Here is a 21,752-nt window from a genome sequence, read left to right on the forward strand (position 1 = left end):
ATGTAATGTTTATATTAATTAATTAAATTATATTTAAAAAGAAAAACTTGAATTATTTAATATAATTTATTATTAATAAATTATTCCGTTTCTACAAAACATTTTAGGTAAAAGTATTCAGCACTCAAAGGGTTAAGAAAGAAATTGAATGTTTGATAGTTTGATTTGGATAATACCGAATATACATTTTAGAAAGTGTGTGGTCTCTGTGATGGATATTATATATTTTAAACAAAGAATCTATAAATCATTGTAAGATCAGCACTTAAACCATTTACCGCACCTCTTTAACCTGACCTACAAATCAAAGGTGGGTGCGATGCAAACCCTACATAATATTATACTCTCTTTTAACCTTTCATACTGATTAAATGAACAAAATAAAAAGATGGGTTAATATTAGTTGATAGTGACTGAATTTTTTGTATTTTATATTATTTTGCAAACTATGTACATAATATTAGGTTTACCGGGGAAAATTCTGTCCGTTCAAACAAACATTAGTTCAATTTTTCGTCACTAGGGGTAAGGCCCCATTTCTTAAAATGGAATATACAAATTGCCAAATTGCCACCATGTTGGCAAGAGTTCAAAATTTATTCAATTAATTAATTGTTCAAATTATGAATAATTTATTATTTTATTTTATTTTAAAAATGGACAGAATTTTCTGGTAGAATGTCCGATTTACGTATATATAGTACACCTACATATACGTGTATCACTTTGTTTATATAACAAATTATTTAGAGAAAATAAATAAAAAATGAGACTCTAAGTCAAAAGATTAAAAAAAAAATAATCGATCAATTGATTTAATTTCAATTCTCTTACAAAGTTCATTCAATTTTCTATCGGGTTATTAACCCCTCTGCTCGACTTTTTATATCCCAGAGTACACACTCGCGCGTTAGGGAGGGATCTCTTCTCTCTCTCTCTCTCTCTCTCTTTCTATCTTCCTACGTCATCGATCGCATATTAAATTGTAAGTTAATTCTGGAGAAGTTTCGGAAGGAAATCTTTAATTATGTAAAAGGTTCAATCGAGGTTACATCTTTTCCTCTATCTTTTTTTTTTTTTTTTTTGAGTTTTCATTTAATTATTGATAGTAAATAAAGATTATTTTGATTAGGAGAAAAATCATGAATATATATTGTGATCATTGCAGTTTTGTGTATATTCTTTTCTTATTGTGTAATTTAAAAAAAAAAAAATAAAAAAATAGAAGGGTAGAAGGGCAAGCAGGAAAAGAGGAGTAGCCATTCGTGTAAGTTGGCGGGCTATACGTGCCGTGGCCACCACGCGGTCTCATTGCCAAATATGGCTGCCTGCAGTATTCTTAGTACTGTTCGGAGAACGAACGACACTCGACGAACTCGGCCGAACGTACGGTACGAACGAACGAAGATGTGTGCTGTCTCGAGGAGTGTTAGCTTCTCTCTCTCTCTCTCTCTCTCTCTCTCTTTCTCTTATACTAAGAAATGGCTAGAGAAACTAACATCATCGGTGAGATAAATACTTTAGTGAATTTCGTGGTCCCACGAGATCGACCAATCTAAATAGAGATAGGAATAAAGATAAAGATAATGATAGAAATAGATATAGAAATAGAAATGGAGATAGACAGATAGAAAGATAGATAGATAGATAGATACATACATAGATAAAGAGAGAGAGAGGGAGAGAGTAGAGGAAGGTGGGGAGAAAATTCCTAACCTTTTTTTTTTTTTTAGAATAAGTAAATTCGTAGAAAAGGTCATCGAGCTCGTTCATCTCGATGAAGATGTTGCCGTATCTTGTCCATTGAATCTTTTAGTAGGGTAGGACAGATATAAGAAAATAGACAAACAAAAGGGGGTAGCTGGGGAGGGGGTAGTTAAATTCAGTAATGTGTGCAATATGTGCAAAAAGTGCATATATTTACTAGTTTGTTCTAGTAATGTTTTTATCATTGTACAGTAACCCAGGATGTAATTAATCGTTAACTTTAATATAATTCGTGTTCATCAAAATAAATTATGTAACGTGAAAGTTATTATATTACATGATATCTCTAACGTTGGGTACTAATTATAAGTATAATTATTTTAGTGTTATGGTATTATTATGTTATATCATTGTGTGTCTTTTTATTTTCTTTCTTTCTTTTCTCTAGTCGAGAGAGTCACTTCTCTATTAACACCTTTTTCTCACACTTATTCAATATTATCAAAGAGAAGTTGCGTGTTTTTACTATATATATGTATTATTATAACGTATACTATAATAATATTTTTATTATATTATATACTATGTATAATATCGATTATATATAATTGTATTATTGTATATATAAATACTATATATATATATATATATATATAACTTTCCAGAGAAAGAATAAAAACTAACCTAAATGTTCGCGTAGATAAAATTTGTGTTAAAAAAAAAAAAAAAAAAAAAAAAAAATAAATTCAACGATATAAACGTGTTTATGATTTAAAAATTATATTTTACTCATAAATTTGATAACCTCATAAATCAAATGTCAAAAATCAAATGTCAAAAATCTTGCAGCAATATTATATATAAAAAGAAAAAAAGGATAACATGAAAAAAAGAAAGAAAGAAAGAAAAGAAGTAAAAACGTTGCGCGATCGAATAAGGGCAAACTTCTTTAGCAGAGATCGCACCTAAATCCATAATGATTCATCCTTTTTAATGGATTCACGAGCGTCCTTCTCTATCCCTTTCTCTGTCTCTCTTTCTGTCAGTCCTTGAACAGAAGTGCACCCGTTAACTCGACAAAATCGTGAAACGAAAGAACACTTCTCTGGCCAAAAACGGCGAGTCACAGAGTTTCCATTATATATCGTCTCGTTACACTCACACATTAGTTGAGACCTCATAGCGATAATCTTGTTCCAAACGTCAACGTCGCGTTCCAATTTTATTTTCCTTTTTATACATTTTTTTTCTCTTCTTTCAAAGTAAATTGTGTCGATCAATTTTCTACTCAAAGATAATCACGTATGTCTGTCTGTCTCATTCTCCGTTTCTGTTTCTGTCTCTTTCTTTATCTTTGTAAAAAATGAAATGATGTATCCTAAATACTTGGTTATTTGGGGAGTATAAATAAATGTAATGTTATTGACAAAGAAATAGAAAAAAACACTCATCCATGTATGAAATTTAATTAATTATCTTTTTGAGAAATTTTTTGTGTGTATTAATACTAACAGATAGAAGAATCTTTAACATCCCCCAAAAAGGTTTGAGCACTTAGGGTAAATTCTGAAATAGATAGGACACCCCATCATTACTATTACCATCATCACTACCACTACACAACTACCACTAGGAGGAATATCACAGTTGTTTCACTCGTTGGTGTCGTTCCCTCGAGCTGCCTGCAAGAGTCTATCGTGACGGACGATACTCGTTCGCTTTAACGCCAATTAGGCGATAATTAATTGATCGTCGGGAACAGCCAACGAGGTTATTAAGGTCAGAAGCTAGTAAAGTTGCCTCCACGTACGGAGTGGACTTGTACCAAAGTAACCAGAGAAGAGACTCTTCCTACATATTCTACATATATATACATTACACATTTTTTGATCATTCTTCAGGAATTTATGAAAGCCTTCTTTACATTTTCTTTCTCTTTTTATCCAACTTGATTAATTATTGATATTACTTGAATGGTTATAAACATCCTCATCAAAGAAATTCATCTTTAATCATCTTTAACTATTTATTTGTTCGATATTTAAAGTAAATGATTTGTAAGAATTCATGAATGTATGTATGTTATTTAGGTCAACAAGAAAAAAATATAAATCTATGATCAATATGTTATACTTTATACATTGTTAGATCATTTCTATGAAGAAGATAATTTTCTAATGTAATGAAATCCTTGTAACGTGATAAAGATGAAAGCATCAGAAAGATGATAAGCATATTTTTAAATAAGACTCTTATAACATGCAAATCCATTTGCAGATGGGACAAAGAATGAACTGTGATAAGGTGAATGCTGTTAATCAACATATTACACTTTTTATACAATTTTAGAATTAACTATGGCTGACGTTTCTTTTCTTTTCAATCAATATATAAGAATGCATTTAAATATTCGTTCTTTCATCCCATGTATTTTATGTGTTGACACTATACGAATTGACATTCTCCAATTTTAATCTTTTATGGTTTTATTATTTTGCTTTACTTTATCAATCAAGTTTAGTCATTCCATTGACGGCAATGCATTATGATGATGATGATTAAACGTATATGCAGGTAGATATAGATAGGTGGATGCACGTGCTGCATTTTCGCGTCGTAGCGAATCCGTTATATCCGCTTATGGTGTTCGTATCGGTTGTCGATCGATATGGAAAGTCAGTACGGAAAAGGCCAGTAGATTTCTTCGTGGAATTCATTTTTCCTCTTTCCTACCCCCCACCCACCCACCCACCTACCACCCTTTTTATCCGCGTTTTATTATATTCTTTAATAGGAGATTTATTTTAAATTTTGTGTGAACAAAAAAACATTTATTTATATTATATATATAAAATTATATAAATTAATAATTATATTATATTTTATATAATATATAAATACAGTTTTATATAATATACAGTAGTTATATATAATGTAATATTATATTAATATTATTATTAATATTATTTTATTAATTAAATAATATTAAATTAAATAATTAATTAATATATTATATTAATTTATTAATAATATTATATAATATGTATAATATACAGTTATATATATATAGTAGTATATTTGGTATAGTATAGTAGTATAGTTATTTTTATAATTTATTAAATGTAATATTTATTAACTGTATTATATATATATTTATATATAGTTAATTTTCCTGTAATTTTTTTTAGTTAATTTCCATCATGTTATATGCAAATTACGTTAATACTAATTATTTTTCTTTTAATGAATCCGACGAATGTACTTTTTCACTTTGTTTATCTTCATTTTGATTTTCATATTTAGGTTAGGTTTATTTTTTTTTACTCTATCCAAATCTTTCTTTATGATGAACTAAACAATTTTATAATTTTCTTGGAAATTTTGCATTTCCAAAATTCATTATAGTTTATTCTAATTTTTTTGTAAGAGAATAATAAATATAACAAGCTGTATTTTTATAATAGTATATAATACCTGTATACGGTGGAATTTAACGAGTTATTTGAATTTATGCATGGGTGTTGTGTGTATCGAAAAAGAATGACGCATACCAAACACAACAGTAGTTTTACCATATGTAAATCGAAGTATTCAATACATACATATATATACATATATGTATAACACTTACCATTCCCAAGTATATTCCGAACGGTAGCGTAGGTGTAGATTTACATGGAGTTTCGCATCACTGTAAATTTACCGTTAATCGTGTCTTTTAAAGCTTAGCAGAATGTCCTAATCTCTTTTCGTCCTAGATCCACAATTAGATTTCGGATAAATACATTTCACTCATCACAACATTTAAAATACACAATTTTATATATATATGTATATATATTTCCATATTTTTCCACTTTCGATTAAAAATGTGTCCTTGTATAGGGGAAAATACATTGAGAAAGTGTATATTAAAATAAAACGTTATCTCTCTGGTATAAAAATGAAATCATGTTATAAAAAATAAACTTGATATTACTAAAAATAAAAAGAAAAATAATCGACGATCTTATTTTTCGACGTTTAATCGATCATCGTTAGAATTTTATCTAAGTTGGTACGTTAGTAATTTATTTATTGATTGAATTTCTTTTTTTAGTAGGATAGAAAATGCATGAATTGGATTAAAGTAATTTTCTCAATTTTTTTTCTTTTCTTTTTTCCATCTTTTTTAAAAGTCCAATAAATATGCAATTATTATTATATATATATATATGTATATATAATGGGAAATTGTAATTAATATAAAAATATATTACAATTATTATTATATATAGATATAGTGGTATATGGTAATTGATATTAAAATATATTAAATTAAATTAAATTAAAATTACTAATTTAAAATTATTAATATATTAAAATTATTATATATATATATATATTATACCACATTATATGATGGTACATAGTAATTAATATTAAAATATATTAAAATTATATTATTAATAAAATATATTAAATTAAATTAAATTAAAATTATATTAAAATTACTAATTTAAAATTACTAATATTAAAATTATTATTAATATATATATATATATATATATATATATATATATATATATATATATATATATGATGGTACATGATAAATAATACACCACAATAAAACGTAATAGCCGGAGCATCCTAGTAATTATATAAAATAATAAATGATAAAATAATATATTATAAAAAAATAATAATATTCTAATAGGTAGGATTCCTTGCTGATGATCAATCGTATTTATATAATAATTCCTTCTATCCATTTTTTTTTTTTATATTATTTTGTTGTCCTTTTGATTTCTTTTTTTGTCCTATATCGAAGAAATATCATAGTCAAGAGGCGTGTAATCGAAGTAGGTCCCCCCTATCGGTTTTCTCTCGGTCTTTGAGCGGTAATTAGCGGATGATTAGACCTAGGAGAGTATATGTAGGTTAAACTCTGTCGATCATGCGGTCGTGCACGAAGGCATACATTATATATATATATATATATATATATTATTATGTACTCACTCAGCCGATTAAAAATAATGATACAGTGTTTTATCCTGTGAAATTGTAAATAATAGTACGAGATCGTTTATATGAGACTTTTACATCTTATTTTTAGATTTTTTTTTTTTTTGTATTTTTTCATTCATAATTTTTATTTCATTTTCTCTTTTTTTTTGGTTTATTACAACATATATGTGTCTTTCTCTTTGAAAGATTTTTATATTAGAAAAATGGAACATGTATGTGACGTTCTTAGCCTTTCATAAATTTCACCTTGAAAAACGTGTCTATAAGTATTAATACTGATAAAACTTACCAAGAGAACACACACGTAGGCTGAAAGACATTTTCTTCTTTTTCTATTTTCTTGTATTTTTTATTTTGTATTTTGTGTGTGTGTGTGTTTTTTTTATTCTGAAAAAGGAAGGGGTTTTTTTTTATATATATATAAATATTTTCAACCTTCATAAAATTATTGATAGATATGATATTCACTTGTGGAACTTGTTTTGGTGTTAAAATTTCCTATTTCATTGATTTTATTTATCTCGTAAAATAATTTTATTCTTTGTTAAATATTTACACATTGTGTTTTATTATTAAGAAAAAGTAATATATATATATATAATATATTTAATTATTATTAATATTATTATTATTATATATACGATGGTACATGGTAAATTATATTAAAATATATTAAACCTATTATTATTTTTATAATTATTATTATATATAGATATTATGGTGCATGGTAATGAATATTAAAATATATAATATAAAAATATAATATAAATATATATATAATTATATTTTCTTAATTATAAGAAAATTTATTTTTCTTTTTTTATAATACACATCATGCATTCGTATTTAGCGTTACATTGACCAAAAAAAAAAAAAAAACAAAATAGAAAGACAAAAACCGATAACGACAATGTTCAATGTCTTATCATCTAACAATGTCCTCGTTGTATTTAATTTTTGCAATTTCAAACGTTCGAACAAAATTGTAAACTAAAAAAAAGAAGAAAAGTATGAAAAAAAAAGAAGAAGAAAAAAAATTCCAAACTTTCTTTCACGGTTAAAATACTCGAACGATCTATTTTATAATTAATTATACTGAGGTTATCTTTAAGTGGGGGTGTGAGGGGGAAATGGAAAGAAAAAAAAAAGATAGGAATTAACGGGATATTTAAGTTGAGACTTTCGCCATAATAACAGGATTGTTTTTTTCTTTTTCTTTTTTTTTTTTAATCCAAAAACTTTCTTTTTATTTTCCTCTCTATTTTTTCTTTTCTAATTTTCTGTCGCTTTTTCCATAACCCCCCCCCCTCCCCTCCACTCCCTTCCTTCTCCATTATTATTACCATCATTGAATTAATATTCCAGTTACTTCTTAGAAAGCGATTATGTTTAACCCATCGTCCATGTTTAATCCATTATTCGTCACAATACGAAAATACAGAAAAAAAAAATTAAATTAACTGTATAATGATATATTCATACTAACCAATTGTAACATTTGTTTTTGTTTTTTTTTTTAATTATTTTAATGTATATATTATTATACAAATTAACTGTAAAATTATAATAAAATAATAATAATAATAAAATAAATAATGAAATAATAAAAAAAAATTAAATTAACTTTATAATGATATATTCATACTAACCAATTATAATAATTGTTTTTTTTTAATTATTTTAATATATATTATTATAAAAAAATTATTATACAAATTATTTTAATATAAATATTATTTGATATCATTAATTATTGATTTAAAAATAAAATAATGAAAATTTGTAATATTTTCATGAAACACAAGGCGTACGATATTTCATTGTTCAAAAAAAAAAAAAAAAATTCAAAATACATCCCCAAAAAAGGCCATTGGAGGGGGTAATAGATTAAAAAACACAACTATTATATTATATTATATATAAATTATACTTTAATGTTCTAATGTTCTAATGTGTGTGTGAATTTTGGGAATACATTTTCTCAAAGTGACTGTTAAAACTATTTATCAACATAGTTATTTCTCTTTTGAAGAAAGAGTGAGAGAGAGAGAGAGAGAGAGAGAGAGAAAGAGAGTGTGAGTGTGAGTGTGTGTTGTAGAGAAAGAAAAAGAGGAAAGAGAAGAAGGGGAAAAGGGTTGACGTCCAAAAATATATTTTAACCGGCGCTTATTCTTCCGTTCCTTTACTGTCGGAAAATTCAAAGCTTACTCTCTCACCTTCGTGGAATAATTAAATTTGTTTCTTTATCTTTCTCTCTCTCTCTCTTATTTCTCACAGTATGTTGTAGCTTCTTTTCTTCTTTTTCTTTTTTTTTTTTTTATTTCTTTTTATTACTCTTCCATGAGGAATGACAAAAGGGTTGTCACAACGGGATATGCAAAGGGACAGGAAACACGCGATATTTATTCGTCTTTTGACCTCAACTCTTTGTATTTGAAATTCTTTTTGTTTTTTTTTTCAATGACTATTTTTTCAAATACAGTACGTTAATCAATTGAACGAATCGTGAAAATTATTAGATAATTTTACAATCACTTTTAAACTCATTTGTTTTATTTTTTCTCAAAGGGTTTTTTGAGTAAAATATTAATTTTAATCAGTTCATAACCTTTTCGTGCACGCAATAATCCAATAAACGTATTTTTACTTAATTATTAAAACAAAACAAAATGGAAGATCTATTTGGTTCATCAAATAATAATTATTTTTTTCATTTATCTAAATTAGATAAAGAAAATAATAAGAAAAGTACTTATTATATTATTTAATATAATAAATAATGTTCAATTATTTAACAATTAAATATAATCTACATAATTTTAGTATATCTATTCGAACAATATTCAAAATGATTACAAATTAATCGATCATTTGACTTACGTAGTTATAAGATTAGTTAAACCTATTTTAGATCACTGTGCACACCGTGTGTACAATCATACTTAGCTATTATCAGTTATTTTGACTAAAGTATTCAAAAAATGGCTACTTCAACCGTGTTCGAAAAAAGTCGTGGTTTCGAATAATAATATAAATAAAATATAATCAAATAAATCAAATAATAAATATAATAAATAAAATATAATCAAATAAATCAAATAATAATATAAAATAAAATAAAAATCAAATAAAACACACCCTTCATAGTGTTGTAAGTAGATAATGATTTTCAAGTGTTCGTATTACTCATCGTTACAATCATAATCATTATTGTGATCATCGTATATTAGTACTTTTATTTCTTATGTGTTTGTTACACACGTGTGCTACAAAGAGGAAAATAGAAAAAGAGAGAGAAAGAGAGAGAGAGAAAAAGTTGAAAGTAAAAAAGGAAGGTGGGGTTCTTTCAAAGTACTCTCTTTTACGATCATGTCGGATACTTTCAGTCGACTTTGTGATATCGTGAAGTGTGTTTCGTGTTCTTTTTTTTTTTTTTTTAAATTCATTAAAATCCTTTATACGCGTTTAGTAACATCACAAATATAATAATAGTTTTTTTTTTTTTCGTTTACATATGTATTCGTTACTTTCTATCTTACTTACTTGTTCTCACCTTACTATTTCTCTTTTTATATTTTTATTCAAATGATTTGTTGTTTAATGTAAAATTATCAAAGACGTGTTTGTTTTTTCTTTCTCCATCTTTTTTATTTCAATGATTCTCTACAGATTATAATTTGATTACTCGACGTACAGAACGTGTAAAAAGTTAAAGAAAGAACCATAAAAGAGAAACAAAGAAAGAAAGAAAAGATTTCGCATTAGCATTCAAAATTAACACATTTTTTTTTATTACTCCTTTATAACCTAAAAAAAAAAAAATTAAACTAATGTTATAAATTAGAAAAAATAGAAAAAGTTGTACATTGTAAAGTTTAACAAGAAAGAAAGTGAGTATATATTACGTACATATTTAAAAGTACATACGTTCATCTTTGGTCGTTTATTATTATTATTATTTTTTTTTTTATTTAATAATAATTTTTTTTTAACGCGCTCCAAATCTTACAGAAAAGTATTAGAGCGTGTTTTACAGGGGTCTACCGTTTTAACAAGATTTTAATTAATAATGATATTATATTTAGATAAGTAGCAGTATACATATATATATATAAGATGTACTCAATTTATTTATTTTATCAACATTAAATCTTCGATATAAAAGAAATCGAGAGAGAGAGAGAGAGAGAGAGAGAGAGAGAGAGAGAGAAAAGAATCAAGAGAATATGTTTAACAGTATTCTATTAATTTCTGGTTGCGTGTTAACTGGAAATTAATCATATGACTAATCTACTTTCTAACGATGTAAAACTTCGATGCATTTCTATTTTTTTCATTTAATTTTATTTTTATTTATATATTTGGGTTTTTTTTTTATACACCTGTATAAATGAAAATGTAACATAACATGCTTGAGTGTAATAAAATAATAATGTATTGGAAATAATTATACATTAAGTTATCAATCTTCATGTTTGTAGGTTATACATTAAGGTTAGGTTATACAGTTAACAACCTTCAATAATGTTGGTTGGTTGTTTAACCTGAAATTTGTAATTATGTAAATGTAATTGAAAAATGTTCATTGATTTTTAATAATTTAATAACAATTAATGTAATTAATTTGTAGTTTTAATAGTTTGTATAATATACAGTGTAGCATATTTGTGTTTGTTCTTGTTGTTTGATCACATATTATACAGTTTAAAAGTTTACAATTGAATTTGTTACGATAATTTAGACCAAGAGAGATTAGAATTAGATTTTAATATTAGATTTCAAATTTTTAAATTTACAGTTTATCATATAACAAAAATACATCGATACAAAGTAGAACAAATGACAAAGAAAAATATAGAAAACGAAAGGTGAAACAAACAAATAAACAAACAACGTTTTTTCAATTAATGTTTGGTTAATATATTTTTTTGTTTTAATCGATTAATTTAAAAGCTCTAAGATTATAAACAATTTGCAAATACGTAGTTCTAGTTAAAGTTCGATGCTATGCGAGTTAACTGGTACAACGAAAGGTTCGGGTCCAGAAATACACCAGGGTGGCGTGACTTGGTAATTTTGAGCGTTGATGGTAGTGGTGGTGGTGGACGATAAATGTTCGAATATCGAAACAGTACGACGTAGCTAGTACTATAATCATGTCCAGAAGGATTTATGAAAATGACGTTTTGTATTCTATTCGAAAGAGACATTCTAAACGACATATTTTCAATAAGAAACAAATATATTTATATATACAGTAAAATATATTACAGACACATGCCCTTTTTTTTTTAAAAGAACTCAAGCTTTTATCCTATATATAATAAAAAAAAAAAATTAAAGTGAGGTAATAAAAAATAAATTAGAGCACCACTGTATATTATCCCCCCCATTACCACCCACCCTCTCTTTAATATTATGCAACTTTTGTTTCAAACAATTTCTCGTACGATGAATAATTTACGAGTTATTTGAAATCGTCGTGTTAGGAAATTCAATCTGAAACTTTACCAACTTATTGTTAGCCATTCGTAAATTCATATTTTATCATAGTTATTTTCTAAATCAAATAATTTTTGAGTGTACAATAAAATGTAATTTTTTTTTGTTAATATACAGTCTCGTAAACGTTTAATTGTTTCGATTGAAATCTATGATAATTTTTGTCATGAATTAACTTGTATTACTGAGTATGTAACATACATGTATGTATATAACATATATGTATTTTTTTTTTTGTTTTTTTTTTTTAAATGAACATAAATGTATCGCACAGAAAACACAAGTGCATTGCAGCTGTGTGTGATAGGGTGAACACGAGAAAGAATCCTGTCGTGTTCGAGTCTCACTCTGCATTGCATCTAATATTACAGGACGAACCGAAATAAACTCTACTCGAGATACTTTATCATCAATGTGTGTTATATGTAAACTCATACGTATACGCATTATATGCCAATTCTACTACGCAATCGGTGAAGTGTGTGTAACTGTGTGAACGATGCAGCTAGTGCTACACATACACACAGATATACACACAAACATTAACACATTGAAGAGAAAAGAGTCTTCTATGTCGAGTTCTCTGACTCGCGTAGTACGTTCATTACATTTCTCTTTTGATTACTTATTTGTACACAAAGCTATACAACTTCGTTCGTGTTTCACATTCTCAAAGCATTTATATGCATTTTTTTCTCTTTGACTTTTATTTCTTGTTGTTGACTCTTTTTTCATTCTCATTCTGTTTTCACATCTCATAAAAGATCAATGATGAACATTTCAAATCTCAATAGGAATAATCAATATTGATTTAGTTTAATGATCATGTTAATCAAACTAACTGTATATTAATTCATTCTTTGTATTACTTTTTCGTTAACTTGAACAAAAATTTCATAGAATATACAATAAATACATTAGAATGAAATAATTACATCTTGATATTATATCATTCATTCGTTCATGTTCAATTTTCAATGAAATTCATACTTTAACACTAGATATACCACCATTTTCTACCACACTAGTCAAAATGACTGATGTATACAAAAAAATGCTTGTTGAGAATTCCAGTCTTTATTTATTCTTAAAAAATAACAAAAAATATTTAACAATAATAATTTTAATAAATAAATGAATTTATAGACATTTTTAAGTAACAAAACGCATAATTATTTACAGAAATCGAATGTTACATAAGTAGAAATTTTGAATTGAAATGGCCCGACTAGTCAAAATGATTGGTCTGATGTATCTAGTGTTAAACGTTGTATTCAAGAATTGTTATCGAAAACCAAAAAGAATAATAAAAGTTACCATAAACGATTACTCAATCAAAACTGGTAATAGGTTTTTGTTTGACCGATTGGTGACTTCGATCGATACCATTTATAGTATATCAATATTCGCTGAATACTATTTTTAGAAGTTTCTGTCTCGTATTCTAACGATGCAAACCACAAACGTGACCGAGTAACTCTCGCGACATGAGATATATGTAAATATAGTTACTTGATCAAAAGAATGTCTCCATGATTGTACAGGGGAAAGAGGAAATAATAGTTTGCTTCATCTAATCGTGAATGAAAGGATTCTAAAAATTCATTCTTTGATATAATCATATGATTTCCATGTTTGAGTTGAAATTTTAACAAATGAGGGTGACTTTTACAAGATTTCTTTGATTGTTAACATTTTAATGGCCGCACGTCTACGCAATCAAACGTCGTCAGGGGTCGGTAATATTTTTGAAAAATTAATTTTAAAAAAACTGAAATTAAATTTACGAAAAAATTAACAAAAAACAACGAACGATTTAACAACAAATTTAATTTTATATCATTTTAAATATATAAAAAGTTATAAATAAATAATGGCCAATAACGGTTGTTCCGGCTATCACACACATGTTGTGTAAGAGCGGCCATTAAAGTATTAAAGAAAATATTACAAGTAATTTGACTGGTTGTTTTTTTTTTTTAAATACTCTTGAAAAATAAAGTATTTAAATGGAAGTAAAGAAATGATTCATCGTCAAAATTATCTCGTTTAGTATATATATATATTTTTTTTTATATACCTACACACTCATAATTCAGATAGTTTAGATAATTTGCATATCTCGCATCCTAGTTTGTTTCCGTAGTAATGGCAAAAAATGAGAATTTATACGTGCATTTTTATTTTTATTTGTTAGAGATTTTATCCGAAAATCGATGAAAAATAAATAAATAAATAACTAAATAAATAAAATGTAAAATCAATTGGACTAATTAAAAATCTTCATTTTCTTTCAGAAATCATCAAATAAGCTGAGAAGAAATTTTTCCCACTGTCTTTCTCTACTAGAATCAAGAAGAATCATTTTAATTTACCAAAGTGGTTGTATAGAAAAAGAAGAGAAATGTAAACAGTTCGTGTAATCAAGAAACCAAAAAAAAAACAAAAGAAAAATTATATTAAAAAATTCGATTTAAACAATCGTGTTAACTTAACAATTTGAAATTCAACGTAAGAAAAAAATTCATCACAAAGAAATCTTAGCTTTAAGCTAAGTAATTATAAAAGTGATTTGAAAAAAGAAAACCAGAAACAAAAGGGACGCAATGAGGCGACTATATATAGGTGGTTACAGGATCACGTGGATTAAGGCTCGGCATAGTTCATCGTGGCCTTGGAGAAGGAGATTCTCAGGACAGTCAGCCTGAGATATGCCAGGATCGGCAACGGCAACGGCTTCTCCAATAGCAACAGAAACGGCTACGGCACGACATCATCACCATCATCATCATCGGCCGAGTGGTAGCCGGCAATTGCCGATACCGGCAATCGAGACGATAGAACACAGGGTTTTTGCAACCCGACGTGATCTTTTCGTATCTGCCACGGTCGATCCTCGTGCAAGTAGGGCCGTTCATTGTCCCGACTTGAACGCCTGTTTGATCAATGAATCGCGTATAGGCCTCGACGAGGTTGATTGTCGTGCCGTACACTTTGGTTACGCGATTCCTGTTAACATAATACCAATAAAGGATAATCCTGATTTGGCTGAGCTTGTTTTAGATCATACATCTGAGTTAAGTACAAGAACGACTAGTTTCTTATTGAATCATCATCCTCAACTTCGTCAACAACAACAACAACAACATTATCAAGAATTAAGGAAAGTACAGGAGTTAGAGGAAATACGTGTTAAGGAAAAAGAATATTGTCATCAGGTAGAAGAGGATAAATTCTTCAGTATGGCCGCAACGGCAAAACATGATCTTCGTAGAAAATTTCCTACGGATACTTCATCGTCAACGACATCATCGTCCGGTGACGAGGACATAGCAGCTATAGCGAAACAAATCAGCGATCATGCCGAAGCAATTTATCAAACATGGAAAAGTCGTGGTTTGGAACCTACGGAAATTTTAAACTGCCACAGTAATGCCACAGCTGCCGACAAATTTGGCAGTGCTTTGACACCCACAACTTCACCCGCTAATTCTAGTGGTAAAACTATCGAATCGTTAAATGCTACTACCACCAGTCCTACATCAGCGGTAGATATTCTCGTACAAACACCGAACTTGGACAATGGTAATTTAGAAAAGTTAGTGAACAATTTTGTAGTTGAGGATAAAGCTAGGATAGCCGCTTCTAACCAAAGATCGCCTTCTAAGACGTTGCCTTCATCAATTCAATTTGCCTTACAAAAATTTGAAAGAAATTCGACCCAACAAAATCAACAAACGTCACCGCTTAAAGGCAATGGTGGTTCTATCATTGGATCGGGCAACGTTATGAATCAAACTAAACAGACTACTAATTCATCTCTTATTCATTCGCCAACTTCTTCTTTTCCTAATAAACCATCCCAAATAATAAAACCTCAAGTTTCTACGAAAGTACCTAGCGCCCATCATCAAGAAGTATTCCTTGAAACTATTGAAACTACTTTTCCAGCTGATTTAACATCTCCTAAGATCGTACAACAAAAGAGACCGGCCAGTACCGTAATTTCATCCTTGATGAACTCTAATTTAAACTCTGACAATGCTAGCTCGAATCCAGGCTTGACCACGTGGCCATTAAAAAATAAATTGGCTGATGGTAAACGATCGAACGACAACAACAGTCCTACATCGGTTAAAACTATTCCGAGTAATCCTCAAGATACTAAGGTTACATCTGTGGTTAAAGATGTTAATAAAAGTACAGTTCGTGGTCGTTCGAATCGTTTTGTTTGCGATGAAGCTTTCCTCGATGAGGTGGCACGAGAAGAGGAAAGATTGATAAACGCATTAAAAACGGGTTCGGTGATAACGGAAGAACCATCTGAAAGAACAAGTTCATCCATATTTCAACTTGCCGCTCGACAAAAGCCAGCGATTAAGAAAGAAAAACCAAAAGTTGAACCGATCAAGCCAATTATTATTGGACATAATCACGAAGGAGTAACTTTAGTACCAACGTCAGCTACATTAGTTAACAATTTGACGACTTCGTCGATCGCCATTGGAAACAGTACGGATGGAACGACTAAATCTTTGAGTAAAAATGAACTTTCAAACATGTCTGCGGTAGATTATGCCAAAGTAAGGTATAGAGCGGCACAACAAAATTCACCAGCTCAGCAAAGACTCGAGGAACAAAAATCTATAGCTACGTTTAACACGACAGAACAATTAGTATCAAATGCTAGGTCTAAATTCGAATCAGAATTACGAAAGGATAATAATAAAGATGTAAACAATAAAGATGACAGAGATCCTATAACCTCGAGATGGGGTCCTAGGATAAATTCACCAAGGCCACGACTCGAACAAGTGCCACATCCCGAATTGACAACACAACAGAAACAACATATAAGAGCTGCTGCAGCTACGGGAACTGGAAACAATCCGGTCAGGCCGTTTCTCACAAGAGGTTCGGTTGCTGAACGTGTTTTGATCTTCGAAAAATGTCCTAGCGAATTATTATTGGACAAACGAGGTCCTCGTCCAACTGGTATCGCCACGTGGAGAACCGGACACGAGGTGCAGAGCAAGGTTCAGGTAATTAATTAATAAGATTGTTAACATTTAATTAGAATAACATTTTTGTTAAAAAAAAAAATAAAGACAAAATACGTGTACTTAACTTTTTAACTGTGCTAATTTCTCTTAGAAACAAAAAAAGTATGTGTTTTAATTGGTATGAAAGAAATTTTACAACCTAGGGTTAGAGGTTATATTTAGATGAAACTTTAACGAGGGATAATCTGTCTTGGAAAAACCCATCGCCTAAAAGAGAACAAAGCAACCCATTACAAGAATCTTATTTAAAAACACAGTTTCATTTATGGTAACATTTATACAGATATTTCACACGTGCTAAAACATATACACATAATTAAATCTTATTAGAAGATACTAATCTGAAAGATTTGATATTAAATTTCATTTCAAATTATTTTTTCTTCCTAAAAAAACAAATGTAAACAAAATCACTAAAGAAATTGTAGTAAAATCGATTGATCCATTGATAGTGTGCAACTAAAAGTGCAATTAAACTTTCACCGAATGATGAATCCTCTTAGAAAAGGTTCTCTAACGTTGTCCAAAAAAGGCTTAACAAAATAAGAATGAAAGATTAAATGAGAACAAATCGAGATCTTTCAAGAAGTGTGTTTCGTGATTGAGAAAGGTAAAGCAAATAGTTGTGCCCTTCCTTTTTTCCCTACCCCCTCACTCTCATCCTCCTACACACATACACATTTAGTCAATCTTTTCAGTTCTTATTGTCTTGCAAAGTACGTATTACACATATATCGTACATTTTGGTCGACGTCCAAATTAATTCTTGGCAACTACAACGATGTTCCTGTCGAGTGTTCTCGATCTTTCGTACTTTTTTTTTTTTTTTCTTATTATTTTTCCCCCAGAAAACGAGTTCAAGATCTTTCTTGTCTCATCATAAGTTCCTTCATATTCAATCTTTCTTCGAAGCTTTCTCACACATAAAAAAATCAATTTTTTAGGTTTGGTATATAAATAAAAAATTGGCATATATTTTGTGTGCATAGTCTTTTCTTCTTAATAATAATAATAATAATAATAATAATTTTTATTAAATAATTTTATAAAATTTGTTAGCTGATAAAATTCTTTTCAAATAATTTCTTCTACAATTTTACTAAATTTGAAAACAAAACAAAAAAAGAAATGTATTTCCGTCTACTCCTCACTTCCCCCACTTTTGCCACAAAAAAAAAATACAAATAACATTGAAACATTGAAAAAAATAAAAAGACAAATTATTACAATGAATGAAATTGTTTGGAGAAAAGTATTCATAATTGAAACAAATGTTAAAAATCTCGTTAAAGAATTTCTATTAAAAGAAGATAAATGGTGGAATAATATTATCTTTGGTGAAATTTAATATTTTTAGGTTAGGTGGAAGGAAGAAGTATGGTATGACGGAAGAAAAATAAAGTGTTAAATTGAAAAATATTAAACACACACACACACACACAGATAAATTAGATCCATGTAGTTACATACTGGTGTATTTATTTGGAATTGATGAAATTAATTTTGATTGATAGTATATTGGATAGAAATTTTTATATTTCAATATTTTTCATAATAATTTACATATCAGACTGTATAATTTTTTTATTTAATCGTAATTGAAATCACTTCTGAATTTATGTCCATATATTTTAAAACACGTATATTAGATGGACCGGAAAGCAATGTTGCTTTTTAACCTCAAAATTCAAACAAATTTTTATTATTAATCAATAATCAAATTAATTAATTAATCAAATTATCAACAACCCTTTTCTATCTGGTATGCAAATTTTTAATATATCGTAACGATAAAAATCATCAATTGGTTTCTTGATTTGAAATATTAGAAATAATTTGACATGCGTAGTAACAACATTACATATTTTTCAGTCCCCCTAATATATATATATACTAGGGGTGCCCCGCCACACGTTGCTGTGGCTCATAATCAGTCCGATCCACACGTCTTTAAGTCAACGAATTACATTATACCGCCATCTTTTAGAATCTTATCGAACTAACAGAAATAATCATGACTCCTTGTTAATAAACAAATAATTCGCAATAAGATAATATTGCGATTATAAATTGAAATATAAACTATCCTATCTTTCAAGTTGGATGAAACTGCACACAGTGTGCAAAATTTTATTAAAATCGGTTCAATAGTTTAGGAGTCCATTGCGGACAAACAACGTGACACGTAATTTTTATATATATATATATATATATATATATATATTAAGAAGATATACGAAAAGAGTTTTACTTACGATTAGGCACGTCTATTATTTAACATAAGTGGACTTACCTCATCAATCGTTTGATCGATAAATATTGTTTCGAATAGATTCTTTTAAAAGGGTTGGAAAAGGGAGTGGAGGTACTTCACGTGACCTTTGAGATCAATCAAAAAGATAAAGAAAGAAAATAGAATCGCGATTAGGTCAATTTATTTCAAGAAAAAGTATTATTCTCTCTTATTGTTTTTAAAAATAGATTAACAATATAAAAATTGATTTTTATTCAATATTATTTACAAATGTTCTAAATTTTACGTGAATATTTTTATTCGTGAATATTTTTTTTTTAATTTTTGTTCTAATTGTTTTCGTTAAAATATGACAATTTAAATGTGACGTTTAAAAAAACAAACAAACAAACAAACAATCGATCGTTCGTTAACCGAGAATTGTGATCATAGAACAACAACAACAACTTCTTATTCGCAATAATGTATTACTCAATGTTTCAACAATGCAGTCGACGTTTGTCGAAAAGTGGGCTTGGCTCGAGAAACGTCATTGTCCACACAAAGATCATTATGTTCTTATAACGTTTACAGTAAAAGGAGACACAGATAATATAGTATATATATATAGATAATATAAAAGGGAATAGAAAAAGTATAAAAAAACTTTTTCCTCGAGTAAAACTACCAACTACGAATCAAATTTTCTCTCTCTGATTCAATCCTGATAAAGAATTTATAAGAATTTGTTTTTATTTTTATTTTTTTTTTTATTGCATTTCCTTTTATATTAGTTGTTTGTTTGACTATGAGAGTTATTTTAAGAAAGTGACTTTGATATATTTTTTTTATTGATTTATTCTTAGTTTTTTTTTTCTTAGAAATAATAATAATAATAATAATATATATTTTTATAATAATAATATATATATAATTTTTTATTGCATTTCCTTTTATACTAGTTGTTCGTTTGATTGTGACAGTTATTTTAAAAAAGTGACTTTGATATATGTTTTTATTGATTTATTCTTAGTTTTTTTTTTCTTATAAATAATAATAATAATAATAATAATTTTTTATTGCATTTCCTTTTATACTAGTTGTTCGTTTGATTGTGACAGTTATTTTAAAAAAGTGACTTTGATATATGTTTTAATTGATTTATTCTTAGTTTATTTTTTTTTATAAATAATAATATATTAAAATAATAAAAATATTTCTTATAAATAATAATAATAATAATAATAATAATAATAATAATAATAATAACAATAATATATATATTTTTATAATAATAATAATTGATAAATAATTGTTTAACGACTTGTGTAGTGAATATAAGGATAAAATATTTGTTTGACAAGAACTCCTCTTTCTCAGAAATTAATTTTTTGGTGTATTATTATTGTTATTATTATTTTTTTTTTTTTTTTTACTAAGTAATAACTTAATAACATTAATTATCGATCGAAACTCGTGATATTTGTTTGGACGTATTATTCGCGTGGGTGTATAATAGTAGAAACTCACTTGGATAAGAGTGGTGGTGAAAGTATCTCCTTGTAAAGTGACTCTCCCATATATGAGAAAGAGAGCGAGAGAGAAAGAGAAAGAGAAAGAGAGAGAGAGAGAGAGAGAGGGAGACGTAATTAGGCGAATAATAATATTCATAGAATTCGAACGAAGTTTCAACTAATTCGTATAAATTTTATTATATCGAATATCAACGTGGTAATAAAATTAAAAAAAAAAAAAAAAAGAAAAAAAGAAATAAAAAGAAAAAAGATTTGATTTCTATCAAAAAGAACATTTTTGTATTTTATTTTATTTACTTTTATTTTAGTTGTTTTTTTTTTTTTTTGGATTACGTTAATAAGGAAAAAAAAGATATTCATATAAAATATTAAAGTGTTACCTGACTAACGTAGTACTTATTACCAATCAAAAGGATTTTATTTCTTATAACTTATGATTGATACTAATGCAATTGGTAAAAGTAAATGGAAAAGGAAAAAGTCACGAACCAAAGTTTTTTCACAATTTAAATGATATTCTTCTTCTTCTTTAATTTTTATACTTTTTTTCTTAGATCATCTCCTTTTTTTTTTTTTTTTTTGTTCAATTGAAATTGATCGAAAGAAGAAAAAAAAACTCGTTAAGTTAATTCGAAAAGTTTTCTTATTTGTCCTTAAAAAAAACTTTTCTTATTCCATTAATTTTTTTTTTTTTTTTTT

At 27.6% G+C, this 21,752-nt stretch overlaps 1 protein-coding gene across 2 annotated transcripts in view; it reads left to right on the plus strand.

The window, feature by feature from the left end:
* Positions 1-21,752, plus strand: part of LOC107073210 (uncharacterized) — a 36,159-nt gene that overhangs the window by 7,463 nt on the left and 6,944 nt on the right. For both annotated transcript variants that reach the window (XM_015333760.2, XM_015333761.2), the window contains exon 2: positions 14,520-17,264. In XM_015333760.2, coding sequence (XP_015189246.2) covers positions 14,934-17,264 — 2,331 coding nt within the window. In that variant the 5' untranslated portion in view covers positions 14,520-14,933. The remainder of the gene's footprint in view (positions 1-14,519; positions 17,265-21,752) is intronic.

Source organism: Polistes dominula, unplaced genomic scaffold, assembly GCF_049000335.1.
Source record: "Polistes dominula isolate Pdom_NZ unplaced genomic scaffold, Pdom_raw_medaka contig_15, whole genome shotgun sequence".
In the NCBI taxonomy this organism is placed as follows: domain Eukaryota; kingdom Metazoa; phylum Arthropoda; class Insecta; order Hymenoptera; family Vespidae; genus Polistes; species Polistes dominula.